The 14,696-nt window shown below is 33.2% G+C and overlaps 1 protein-coding gene across 1 annotated transcript in view; it reads right to left on the reverse strand.

The window, feature by feature from the left end:
* The window catches only part of LOC128863444 (mucin-5AC), a 102,763-nt gene extending 94,825 nt beyond the window's left edge, over window positions 1-7,938 (reverse strand). Inside the window, exon 1 of the mRNA XM_054102604.1 lies at window positions 7,215-7,938. Coding sequence (XP_053958579.1) covers window positions 7,215-7,310 — 96 coding nt within the window. The 5' untranslated portion in view covers window positions 7,311-7,938. The remainder of the gene's footprint in view (window positions 1-7,214) is intronic.
* Window positions 7,939-14,696: the final 6,758 nt, after the last annotated feature.

Raw genomic sequence — 14,696 nt, forward strand, 5'->3', positions numbered from 1 at the left:
CATGATTTTTGAGAAAATAATTTTTTTCCCCATTTTTGAAAACAATCCCTCAAACTTCTGTCGGGAAAATAATTTTTTATACTGTCATTTTTAATAAAATTCTGAATGAAACATTGAATTTATTTCCAGTAAATATATACAATACTAAAAAAAATTAAAATTTTTTTCAAAAAGAAAAATATATTTAACAAGTATATTTTGTCCGAAGAAAGGTTATGCAATTTAAAGCAGAACTGAAACTATTTAATTTTAAAAAATTCTGCAAAACAATTTTCAACATCGAATAAATATCAAAATTATTGATTTTTTCTAAATTTTTCCAATTTATCTTCTTTTTTCATAATATCTTCGTTTTTTGTTATCATTCAAATTTTTTTTTTAATTTTTTCTTTCTTTAGGAAATGAAATAATTTGCTGAATGTTTTTATTTTTAATCATTTTTATAAACTTTTTTAAATTTTTGGGATAAGAAACAAATACACTTTTTTTTTAATTATTAAAATTTTTTAGGATAACAAAAAAAATTGTTTTTTAAATAAAAAACTATTTTTGTTTAAAATTTTTGAAAAACAATCGTTTAAACTTTTATGGAAAGAACAATTTTTTTGTTAATTTTTTCTTTCTTTAAAAAATGAAATAATTTGCGAATTTTTTTTGCTTTTAATTATTTTTATAAACTTTCTGAATTTTTGGGATAAGGAACAAATACAATTTTTTTTTATAAATATTTAAAATTTTTTAGGATAACAAAAATAATTGTTTTTTAAATTCAAACTGTTTTTGTTTAAAATTTTTGAAAAACTATCGTTCAAACTTTTTTTGAAAAAACATATTTTTTTGTTAGTTCTGAAAAAGATTTTGAATAAAATAAATAAATTTATTTACAAAAAAAAAAAATTTAAAGTAAATACATAAATGTATAAAAATGTTCGGAAAAAAATTATTTTTCAAAAGTATATTTTCCCTAAAAATAATTTTAAATGTTATACTGACAATGCTTCGCTTTTAAAAACGCTATAACTCAACTCTGAATAAATCTAATTTTTTTTAATTTTTTTCGAAGTTTTTTCAATTTATCTTCCATTTTCAAAATATCTTCGTTTCTTGTTTTCATTTGAATTTTTAATTCTTTAGGAAAGGAAAAAATTTTCCTGAAATTTTTATTTTTCATTATTTTCTAAAATGTGTGTGGTAAGAAAGAAATATTTTTTTATTGTTCTATTTAAATTTTTTTTTAATGCGAAAAAAATATTGTTTTTGTTTAAAATTTTTGAAAAACAATCCCTCAACCTTTTATTGGGAAAACAATTTTTTTGTTAATTTTGGAAAAATTTTCAACGAAATAATTAACTTATACGAAAATACAATAAATAAATAAAATTTTTTTACGAAACAAAAGACATAATAATATTTGTCAAAAAATTTATTTTTAAAAAGTATATTTTGTCCTAAGAATTTTTTTAAACTTATACAGAACTGAAGAAATTTCACTTTGAAAAACTCTATACAAAAGTTTTTAAAATTGAATAAATCTCAAATTAAATTATTTTTTTAAATTTACTTTTTATTTTACTGAAGCCTACAAAATTATTAGTTTTTTTCAAAATTTTTCCAATTCACTTCGTCTTATATTCAAGCCTACAAATAAGTAATTTTACAAAAATTTACGAAAATACCCAAATTTATATTATACTTAGATCACTTGACATGCAATCTTTTATCTCTCTAGAATTGGTTTCTCATCTCCAGAACTGTCTGCTCATTCTCCCTCAACCATATAGTGGCAGAAGAAGCACTCTGTTGCTTGCCTATGCCTTGGGACTTTGTAACTCCTATACACAACTTTTCTGTTACTCAGCTGTCAATGAAGTCGGTATCGAACGCACGACAAAGCCATATGCCACTCTCAAGCTTACTGAGTTATGAGCAATATTTTTATATAAAAATACAGAAATTACAAAAACAAATTCAAGAAAGAACAGCTGTCTCATAAGTGGCTTCGGAGGCGCCATCGAACCCACTGCCTGTGAGCCAACCGCCCATATACCACGTACAAGGTAACGTGGCTACCCCAGCTGCGCCGTAGATGTCCGTGAAGTCGGTATTAAACTCACCACCTTTGAATTATCAAGCGCTACGCGACACGCAAGTCCACTTGGTTACTACAGCCGCCTCGTAGAAATATGAATTCATTATGAGAAAATGTTGTCACACTTTGTTGTGGCTTTAAACACGCGTTTTATTACTTTTTGCATTTTACTACCCTATTATGGATTTTTGAATATACATTTTTTTTTGGCTAAACTTTCTTTTCACAAAACGCGCGACATCTTTTATTAACTCAAACGTCTTTATTGATTTGCATACATTTTTGTTGGATCATCTCGACGCACAGCGTATCCCCGAAAATAGCTGAAGTGACTGCGGCGCTGGCCACTTAGCTACACCTCCAGCACATCCCCATACACAGGCACATGCTTGGTGAAATATTTTTGTCTCCATGCATTGGTTGCTATGAATTTTTGCATAATTTGCATTTCGCCCATATTATTATTATTATTTACACTGATTTATAGCAAAAATAGCAACATAGATCATTTGCAAGTTTCAGCATAAAATACCGCCTGAAATGCCAAAAACACAGCACACACGCGCACTCCGAACGCACACTTACGTTGCTGTAAAGAAAGTATTTCATAGAGCAGTAAAAACAAGCGCATACTTGGTCTTTAAAAGTTGCCTTTATGGCCAAATAGTAGTGGGTAATGGGTAGCAGCTATTTGTGCTGCGCTACTGAGGAGTCTGCGGGTATGTGGCAAAGGCTTATAAAAACACACATTGACCCTAAAAAGTGCGAGGCATACATCAATAAATATACACGCACACACACCCATGTATGTATATACTACTGCTTGCTTATGGGTAGATCCTATTGAAAGTGCGCTAAAAGTGCACACATTTTTGATTATGCTCCCCACACACACGCACACTTAAGTGCACATACATACTCGCATACATAAGAACGCAAGAGTTTGCACGTTTGTAAGTCTTAGCAGCTTAACATAAAATTTATATAAAATACCATCAAACGAGAATAAAATGAATGAATGTAAGAAAAAATAAAATAAAAATGGCAAAAAAAACGCCAGTAAATGAGAAGCTCGTATTTCGAGTTGAAACAAATGGCTAAATGAATGCAGCTACCTATTTGTAAGGAGGTTGCATTTGACTGCACTTGCCCCATTTATTTATTTTTGCAGTCCTTAAAAATATGGTAGTAAACGATGGAAATAAGAAGTGAACCGACTTGGGAGCTTGCAATCGTACATACAACTTCAAGTGCCCTGCTGGGATACACAATCCTTTCCAAAAGGTGCAGCAACGACGGCTCTTTCATTTTGGGTCTTTAGTGATTCGATATGCCAAACTGTTCTGAAATAATAATTCGTTACACTACCTATGCAAGCAACTTCCTGCAGGGTATGTGGCTACATCTATATGTAAGTATGAGTATATAAGTATAAGTCAGTGCAAGATTCAGTAGTTGAGCGTCAAGGTAAGAACGCACTGGTTCAGCTGTAATGTAAAATTATTGCATAGAAGCAAACAAAAATATTAAAAAAAAAATATATGAATTTTTTTAACAAATGAAACTGGAATGATTTTATAGATATTTTGTTAAAATTTTATATACTTAAGTACTACAAGTTTTATATTACTAAACATTCATTTAAGCATATAATTGGTTCTTCGAAAGCTTGCCTGATCTAAAGCAATAGGTTTATACAACTTTTGGAAGTGAAATATGGAATTCAGATATCCATAGAGAAAAAATAATAATGTTAAAAAACTTTCACTATTGCATGCATGTTTTATCCTCCTTTTTCTTCAGCATAACAGAATATTTTTTGTGAGCTATTGAAGTTGCGCAAGGATGAAAAATTTAAAAATTACTAAAATTCTTAACGGGGTGTGAGGGTCTTATCTTATTGTTTAACATTTCAAGCATATATTTCCAAAATTTTAAAATTCATATAGTAGGAGCATCCGTGCACATTTGTGAAAGACGCCTATGTCGCGTTAAAAAGGAAATAAGATTAAAAGTATTCTAACAGTGCTTGTACTAATGTAAGAAGCAATACTCTTAGCCAGTTTTTTTTTCATAAAAAGTTACAATTAATATTAGAAGAAACTGATAATATTTCAAAATGTCATTTGGATATTCAACTAAAAATGAAGATTTTGTCGAACTGAAAATGTAATTTGAAATATTCTTCAGCAAAAATAGACTCAAATTCAAATTTTCAAAATTTTCCTTTGAGTATTCTTGAAGATTTAAGAAAAAAAATTTTATTTCTTTTCTGAACCTTTGATGTTCAAAAAATTTCATAACAACTACATAAAAACATATTTATTTGCAGAGGTTTCTTTCATTTAACGTTTTTTTTTTTTTTAAGTTTTTGTATTTTTTTTATTTTTGTTGAAAATTTGGTTTTTTGAAATTTTTTCGTCCTGAATGTTTTTTTTTTTTTGAAAATTTGTTTCTGGTTTTTCTGTTAAAACTTACGAGCATACGAATTTTTCGTATATTTTTTCGTCACTATGGAGCTTTCAGTGATTACTAAGCATAGTCTCAGCTATTATTGGAAAACAAGGAAAAAATCTGAGTGGGGTGTTTTCCTAAAATGACGAAAAAAAATATTTTCACGAGAAGTTTGAAAAAAGAATGTTCAAAAAAATGCTGTTTAACCCTCCTTTTCATAACCTTCAGTTGAGCCTTTTTCGTCCTGTTCGGCTATCCTTTTCAAAAGGTTATTATTAAATATTAGGAAGCTACCTGGAAGCTTAAGTCGTTAGCTGTAATAGAAATGCATACGTTAAATTCACGTTGAAAGTCGAAAAAGTCTGGCCAGTCACGAGCGGCCAACGGAGGATTAAATATATTTTATCTTATAGTATTTAAATCAAAAAATTCAAAAACAATAAAAAATTCAGAAGATTTTTTTTTTTTTTGTTAAGATTTATGGGAAAATTTTTAATATTGAACAAATCTCAAAATAACTAAATTTTTTTAATGTTTTCAGTTGGGTTATTATACTGAGAGGACTGTTTTTCGGAATTGAAAATAAACAAAAATTTCGCCGAAAAATACGGAAGATTTATGTTTTAAACCGCAGGGCCAAAATTTTCCACATTGAAAAAATTTCAAAACTATCTTTTTCAATTTTTTGAGGTTGCCGAGAAAAGTATTTTTTTAGAAATAACAAATCGAAAATTACAAAAAATATTATTTAATAATTTTCCAAAAAATATTTTTTTAAGTATATTTATATCCCAAAGCATGAAAAGAATGCCCAAAGCTTAGAAAATGCAGATTTTTTGTTTTCAATACGCCAAATTTTTTAATATTGAACAAATCTCAAAATTATAAAAGTTTTGTTTTAATGTTTTCAGTTTGCCGACAGGCCTGTTTTTTCCCCCCAAAAACTCTCAAAACGAATTCTTTTAAAAATTGTATTCTAAACTAAATTTATAAAAATTTTTAAAAGAATTAAAAAAAAAACAACTGTATGAACTTTAACTTCAAAAAACATTGTGTGAAAATTTGAAGTGCATCCGACAAATATTTTTCGAGTTATTCACCAATTAACAAAGGGCGCTCGGCGCAAAACTTTAAATGCGTTTTTCTCAAAACTATGTTTCTTGAACTATTGATCACGGTAAGTTAAAAACCGCTTGGCAGATTTCAATAAAATGTATACTACTTTTGAAAAACATATAATACTCGCGCCTGATCGAGGGATTTTTTTTAATTTCGATTTTTTTTAACAATTCGGTTTTTTTGTTTTGTTAATTTAGAAAAAAAACAGCATCGATAAGGCAAAAGATTATCTAGTAACTAAAATAATTTCTCTTGTCCGATTGATTTTAGATGAATCTCCAAGGACTTGTGATGATCACGGCAAGGGACTTCTGGAGAAACGGGCTCCACACAAACAGCGATAACTTTTATAATTATTAATTTGAAATTTTGCTAAAGTCAATTCGAAACATGACGTATTAATGCTGTGTTTTTATTTCTGTAACATAAAGCAAAAAAAATTATTGAAAACCATAATTTTTTCGGGCCTCTGACTACCCCTAACCCCTTACATTTTTCAGTTTGCTGAAAGGAGTGTTTGACAAAAGAAAATTATTTTTCGAATAAATTCTTAAAAAAATATTTTCTAAGGTAAATTGTATCCTAAATAATTATAAAATTAGAAATATATTAAAAAGAACCGAGTATATTTCATTTAAGAAATATGTATCTCAAAATTATACATTTTTTTTAATTTTCCCAGTTTACTTTTATAGGTATACTCAAGACTACATAAAAAAGAATTTACAAAAATATGCATATAGTATTTAAACTCATTTTTTTTTTAGTTTTGCTTCTATTAGAAGAAGGCTTCTATAGTTTTCAGGACAGTTTACGACAATATACACGTCAACTACGACGTATTCGGAACGACCCGGATTTATATTCGGCCAAAGACTGTTACTTCAGCAACATTCCCCGTACATGTTTGGTGAATGTTTATGCTGTTACAGCAACAACAACAATGAACAAAATACTTGGGTCACCTGGCATGGAATCGCTCAATTCAGAAAAAAATATTTTAGTGAGCTATTTATTTTTCGTTATATTTGAGTGACGACTTATGATACCATAAATTTTTAATCGATTTCATTTCAATATCTTAATTATTCTGTGTTTCGTTTAAATACAAACATTCGTATGCCCCTATTGAAGAACCCGTTACAATACTACTCAAAACATATTTTCGCATATTTATTACATTTACACGCAAATGGATAGAAATTTAAGTATTTACGATATTTTTCGCTCTCCATTTTCACGATGATTAATAACACTTTTGATTACTCAAAGCAAATTTCAAATGTATTTTATCAAATTAAATATGTAAAATTGGGTAGCTGCCGGTGATTCGTGTAATTGCAGTTGGAGATGCTGCAACTGAAAGTCCTTTCTATCAAATATGTCCGTAAATGCTTACTTTTGTATGCTTCTAATATGTAGGTAGGTGTGTGTGTATACAAAATGCAATGTACACTCATACTCGTACATATGTAAGTAAGTTTGCTTGTATATTTGTAATTTCTATTTTCATTTAAGCAGAATTCATTTCGTTTGATTGCATTTCACTTACCACTTCATTTACAGCACGATTGGGATTAAATCCTTGGGCAGCGATTCCTGCCAGCAGGCAGCATGCGCCCAACAACAAGGTGAACATCAATCTCATATTGCACTAAAGCACATACAATAACAACAAAAAGAAATAGAACGAGAAACGAACAGCAAATGATATGACGAGCAATTTAAATTGGATTTTAGTTTGCAATTATTTCCTATCAGGATATGTTTTTTTATGGGTATTTATTTTTGTTGAAATCCCGTTTTTAATTGGCCAGCACTTTTTTGTAGCAAAAATACACACACAATGTTTGGAAAAAGTGTTGGCTTTAAATTTTCAGCTTCACTGCGGTTGTTTTAAGAAATTAGCGAATTTTTTTTAACTTCAGTTTCTGTTTTTTTTTTTCTAATTTTTTTATAGCTTTTTAGAAGCTGCGTACATATATTGAAATTCAATGTACGTCCTCAGTTCGTTTGCTGCACGCAAATGTCGTTGGCTTGTCAAGCTTTTAGCTGCTCACAAATGGCAATTATTACAAACACCAAAAAAAAAAAAATTAAAAAAAATCGAAGACGAAAAAACGTTTAGTACGCACGCTCACGTTTGCTTTGGATACGCAGCTATGCGCGTTCACGTTCACTCGCTGGTCGGTACTGCTCAGTTCGAGACTATTACTAACTACTATGTAACTGTTATTGCTTTGGATTGGCTATATGGGCGCCCACTGCCAGACAAAGTCAACTGGACTGGTAAAAGTTCGGCGTTTAACTGAAATTCACATTCACAATTGGTAACAATTTTAAGTCAAAGACGCTTGTTGCGCTGCGCTGCTGTTGCTGCTGCTGCTGCTGCTGCTGCTGCTATTGTTGCTGTTAATGTTGCTACTGCCGCCACCGACCACTGCTTCGTTGCTTGTTGCTTGCTGGCTCGTTCGGTCGTTCGTTTGCTCTGTGCTGCTTTGCTCGCTACCTCTTGCCCACTTGGCTGCTGCTGCTGCTGCTGTGCCGAAGATTCCGGTGTATGGCTGTTGGGTGGCTGGCAAATATGTACCGAAGTTGAAGAAGCGTGCGCGTACACATCTAAAGCTTGAAAGCGACTGATATGCCAGCGTGTGCCCGCCAAGCTTGCAGGTGGTGTGGCAGCGCTGATATCAACAGCCGATGAGATGCGGCGCAACGACGATGCTGTTTGTGGTGGTGATGGCACAGATATTCGCTGCTCATCAGCAACCGCAACAGCAGTAGCAGCGAAACATGAATATACGAAAAGTGCAACAAACACAGCTGGGCTCAAAAGCGTTTGAGCCGCAACATGCTCAAACCACAATCAACGACCGGCCCCGACGTCAAGTGGCGCTTTCGCATGCAGTTGGCTGGCTTTGGCTGGCTTGTCTCAATTCGTAGTTAGTTGGCGATCCAAGCAGCAACAGCAACCACAACAACATAAACGCTGCTGGAGTAGCCTACCAACAGCAGCTGTTGCATTGCCACCGCCTCATTCACTTACCTTCTGCTTACCTTTCAATGCTCTTCGCTATTTTTGCCGCCTGCAGTTAGTTCCCTCTGCGCGTGGGAATAAATAGAATTGCAAAGAAAATATAGGAAGTGCTGTGCGAAGCAAAATTCAAAGTGATTTTTACCATTTCGCTTTTGCCTTTGCTTTGCCGCCGGCGTTGGCGAAAAAACGAGGGAGAGAAAGTGAAATATGCGCGCGAGTCGTTTTTGTTGTTGTTTGTTTCATTTTTGCTATTTTTGCTTTCGTTTTTGTTGCTGCGTAAACTTGTTGCTGAGAATTTGCTTTTATTGTCTATATGGGCATATTGGTTCGAATCAAAGTAAATGGTTGCTTAGCAGAAATTACAACTGCAATTTAATTACACTTAAATATGCAATAAGTTTCAAAATTCTGCACCTCAAGCAAATTATTTGGTAGAATCCATCTAAACGAAGGAGGAGTTTGAGGGCAGGCGGGCATCTAGGATTGAATTTAGATATCCATAGGGGAAAAAATATAATAATGCAAAAAAAACATTTACTATTTCAGGCATACTTCGATCCTCGTTTTTCCTCAATATCACAAAATCTTTTTTGTGGGCTATTGAAACTGCGCAAAAATGAAAAAGTTAAAAAATTATTAGAATTCTGAAAATTCACTTAAACACATCAGCGGACATTTGGAGAAGACGCTTAAGTCGCTTTAAAAAGGAAATAAGATTAAAAGTCTTCTAACAGCGCGAAATATTTAAAGTTTAAACATATTTTACTTCAATTTATATAAGTAGCAATTACTCTTTTTCTTTTATAAAATATTGTAACTATTTATTAATAGAAGAAACTGAAAACATCTCAAAATGTTATTTTTGAATTAAGTTCTTCTGTCATGTGACCACAGATATGGTTTTCAAACTAAGGAGGAAGGTTTTGTTGAATTGCCAATACAATTTTAAATATTCCCTAAGAAAAACAAACTGAAATTCAAGTTTTGTTTTTGAGTATTCTTGAAGAAATTAACCCTTTACTGTACTAAAGCGTTAAAAAGTAATTGTTTCGCGGTGGATTACAGTATATATCAATAAGTCATTAAAAAAAAATTATGAAAAAGTTGTATATTTAGGATTTTCATACGAAACCATACATAAAAATTAGTTGTAAAGTATAGGTAACAGTTGAAAAGCGGAGACATTATTATCCCCCGAGAAATGCGGTAAGGGATTAAGAAAAAATTTTCCAAAAATCATTTCTATTTTTTTCTCAACAACAAATTTCAATAAACAACTACAGAAAAATTTATTTATTTTCAGAAGTTTTATTCATAAGTTTTTTTTATTGAAAATTTTTAGAAAAACTTTTTTTAATCCTTTTTCTAACTATTTTTTTAACTTTTTCTCTGAAATTCTTTTTTCGGAATTTGGCATCTAGAGGTTGTTGTTGTTGTTGAAGCGTTTGAGTACAAATTTCAATTAAGAACTACAGAAAAATTTATTTATTTTCAGAAGTTTTTTTCATAAGTTTTTTGTTTTGAAAATTTTTAGAAAAACTTTTTTTTAATCCTTTTTTTAACTATTTTTTTAACTTTTTCTCTGAAATTCTTTTTTCGGAATTTGGCATCTAGAGGTTGTTGTTGTTGTTGAAGCGTTTGAGTACAAATTTCAATTAACAACTACAGAAAAATTTATTTATTTTCAGAAGTTTTTTTCATAAGTTTTTTGTTTTGAAAATTTTTAGAAAAATTTTTTTTTAATCCTTTTTTTAACTATTTTTTTAAGCTTTTTCTTTGAAATTTTTTTTCGGAATTTGGCATCTAGAGGTTGTTGTTGTTGTTGTTCAAGTGGTTGAGTACTTCTACTGCAATAATCTTAGTTAGCGACAACCGCCGTTTTATTACCAATGTTCTCGTATGATCTCTTGTTTTTTTTTCTTTTTGTCCAAGTCAAATCCATTTCTCGAGATCCAAGTATAGCAGCAAACTTTTTATCTCCATGTCTGAGATTTCCTTAATTTGCTGTATGATAGGACATTCGCCTGAATAACGGAAAAGACTTTCTTTCGCCCCCTCCGCCTGACAGCTTCTGCAGAAGGGATTGAAAGGATGTTGGGTCCGGTTGTATGATCGCCTACCTTCCAATGACCTGTAAGGGTTGCAGTGATGCGTGAAATGTTTGGTCGAGAACATCTTAACAGGTGATTCGTCCTTTGGAATTTGAATGACGGCCACGTGTTTTATGTTGTAATACATGATAGTTAATTGCTTCCATCTTCTTTCAGCTAAAGCATGATAGTATGAAGCAATGGATGCTTTTATCCTGTTCAGTAGGGTGGAGACTGTCACCGCCTCTGCTAAGTCTAGTGTCGAACCTTTTCTTGTTAACTCATCCGCTATCTCATTACCCCGTATGTTCCTGTGACCGGGAACCCATATCAAAGTGATTTCCAGCCAATGACTAAGCATTTCCAGCTCCTCTCTACACTGTAAGGCTAGTTTGGATGAGATGGAGTTGGAGTCTAACGCCTTGATAGCTGCTTGACTATCTAAGAAGATATCTACTCTTGCACCAACTTCCTTGTAGAGTTATAGTGATTTGCATGCTTCTCTGATCGCTAAAAGTTCTACATGGAACACGTCAAGAAGCCCAATTGACTGAGATAGGTCGAGTGGCTCCAAATAGAAGCCATCTCCCAGACCACAGTTCAGCTTAGAACCGTCAATATAGATTTCGATATCGTACCTTCCAATCACCTTCCCTTTGCTCCATTCGGCTCTCTATGGAAAACGTAGCGTAAAGTCTTTCTTGAAGTTAAAGTCGGGGGCTGTGTAGTCTGAGGTTACTAGAGGAAATAACTGACAAAAATTATGCCTTGCCCCTTGACAATTTTTTTTTCTTGAATAAATAAGCTTCTTTACTCTCGAAGACATTTTATTCAAATTTTTGTATTGAAATTCCAAAAAAAAAGTGTTGAGCATTAATGAGTGTTTATTATGATGAGTTTATGATTTGGCAATGGGGTATAAACCGCATGAAAAAATTATGAGACCGTTAGAAAGCCTCGGTTATTATAAAAACCTCCTTGGCTGAAACTCATCGAAGAAGACGATGGTAGTTAAACTTTACTTCTTACTTGAACCCTTTCCTAATCTAGTCCTTTGGACAATGCCAAGTGTGGAGCCTGTACACATCGCGGGCACACATCGCGGGCAAGTGATACAAGTTTATTTTTAAGCAGCGGGCAGTATTCTTAGACACTTCGAACTTGTCCTTGTCGGTTACTGCCAAGCACACACCCACACAATTTTCCATCCGTCCAGGAATGTAATAGACCATCTGTAACATCTGGAGAGAAAATCCTGGGAACTTGTTCGTAGAAGATAGATAGGTTGGTGGAGGAACCCTCTGCACGTTAAGTTTAAATTAACAACTATCAGTGGAACAACAGATGAAAGATCTTTGAAACCTCTTTGGATTCATTAATTCTGAGGTGTGGCAAACATCAGATCGTCTCAGCTATTTTAAAAGAAAAAGTTAATTGGCTGACCGAATCCTGACAGCGTTTTTTACGAGAAAACTGGGATTGTGTTGCTGATATACGAAAAAAATCCGCACAGTCTCCGCTCAAGTTACTTCGTTGCCATCTGGAAAAGGACTAGTTGGACGAGTGTCAGACGGGTCCTTGGTTAATAGTACATTCGAAATTAGCCATTACATGGCTAACGATCTGTCTTATTCCCAAATAGGTTAGGCACTTCCTTGGCTATCTGTGTTCCTCTCGTGGAGAAGTCGATTAAATATCAATTCAGTAATCGCTACACAAAAACCGTAAGGTCGCGAGGTCTTTCTAGCCACGCGAGGAAAGGAAGCACCGGAAGAAACTCCTAAGGCTAACAAAGTCTTAACTCTCGTTTGTGGTGGATGTCTTAACAGGGCATTAGCAAATAAGCAACCAGGCGTTGATATTTAAAAAACTTCAAGTCCTTCTGGCGGCAACTGTCTGGAGAATGAGGAGGTGGCATCCTCTCAGCACCTAATCTACAGCTACGCTGTTTCCGCGAGGCTAAGATTCTGTCACCTTTGCTTTCACTGTTTATCGACACCTGCGTAGATAACAGGTTTCGATACTAGCCATCTTCTCCAATTTATCATCAGCACGAAGCGTTTCTTACAAAGCTTAGAATTCTGCATTAAAGCAGTTCTCAACGAAGACAAAAATTTCCTAATCGAAAAAAAGATTAGAAAATAATTTAGATTTCGTACCCCGAGCAGAATTTTAGACTTTATTTATTTTATCGAATACAACAAATATTTCATGCGCATGCAGGTGCACAGGTCTCAACATAACATCACGTATTGCGATATGCTCAATTCATTACGGAACTTATGAATACCGATGAGCAGCAAGAAGAAGAAGAAAGAAAGATTAAATGCTGCTAATTTTTTTTTTTATCTGAGAAATATTCTTTGCAGAGGTCACGAAGGTATTCACAAGCACCTGCATACACATGTTTAAATGTACATATGTATGCATGTTTGTTTATACCAGTTTACAATTTCATACTTACCTGCAATGGCAAGCGATAATAGATTTTTTGCAATTTTCGCAAAAATGCTCCAACATTTCAAAAAAGTAAGCGCACGGAAAGACTCCAAAGAAGTGCACAAAAAAAATTGCTGATGCAAACGAAAATTCAATTCATATGACTTAAGTCGTATTATTGATGTGTCAGGAATGGAAAATCAAAATGTCTGAATTGATCATAATTACTGGCAAATGCACCCAAAAAGCGACGTACTGAATTATACCTTTGTTTCATTAATAAATGCAGATAAATAATAAATATGAAGATTCGTCCAGTTCCCGCTACATAGATTCGAAAACTTGGGTGAATACTCGACCCCGTCACACAGTGGGGTATATCGATAGATGGACAATATTAGTAACTTACATATACAGGGTGTGAAAAAATAGAAGAAAAAATTTAAAGCGAGAATATTTTGGACCAAAAGAACCAAAAAAGTTTTAATAAACTGCAAACTAATAGTTTTGGAGATATTGCAAGTTGAGCATTTTTTAGCTTCTTTTTTATTTCAATAATATCATCATAGTTGGCTAATGATTTCTCTATTCATTTCTCTTGAATTCGAAGAAAATTATCGATCTCCAACTTCCTACAGAGAGATACTTACGAACCAGCGAGAGTAATCGACGTACGAACCATCAACGTGATATTCTTCTAGGCGATGATGTTGAAAACCACGGTCTTCTTGTCAATATACTACTTTCACTGATGAGACTAAATTCACACAAGACTGAGTTAAAATCTCCATTCCCTAATGATATTATTATGGGTATCATACACAGCATACGTACGGCGCAGAAGCGTGAACGATGACAACATCCGATGAAACGACGCTTGGAGTGTTTGAGAGAAATATTCTGCGCAAGATTTTTGGACCTTTGCAACGACGAATATTGCAGGTTATGAAACGATGAGCTGTATGAGCTTTACGACGACATAGAGATAGCATAGCGAATAAAGATACAGCGGCTACGTTGGCTGGGTCATGTCGTCCGAATGGATACAAACGCTCCGGCTTTGAAAGTATTCGATGCGGTACCAGCTGGTGGTAGCAGAGGAAGAGGGCGGCCTGGGACAAACAAAATATTAATTTACGTTTTTGTAATATAGGTACATTATTTATAAAACCTTTTCCATATGTTTTCAACACTGTACGCAGACTTTCTTGGTACTATATTTACATGTTGCTGCAATTACTTAAACACACTCATCAAAAACAGTCACAGAATGTTATAAACTTTTAAATGACGTATCAAAATACTACAAAGTACACCTTATTTGGGTGCCAGGCCATAGGAATATGGCAGGGAACTGCAAAGCAGATGAACTTGCTCAAACCGGTACAACGCTCGACCTCCAAGTGGATAAGACGCTGATACCTATGCCAATAGCCACTTGTAAACCACTGATAAATAGGAAAACCAT

Source organism: Anastrepha ludens, chromosome 5, assembly GCF_028408465.1.
Source record: "Anastrepha ludens isolate Willacy chromosome 5, idAnaLude1.1, whole genome shotgun sequence".
Taxonomy (NCBI): domain Eukaryota; kingdom Metazoa; phylum Arthropoda; class Insecta; order Diptera; family Tephritidae; genus Anastrepha; species Anastrepha ludens.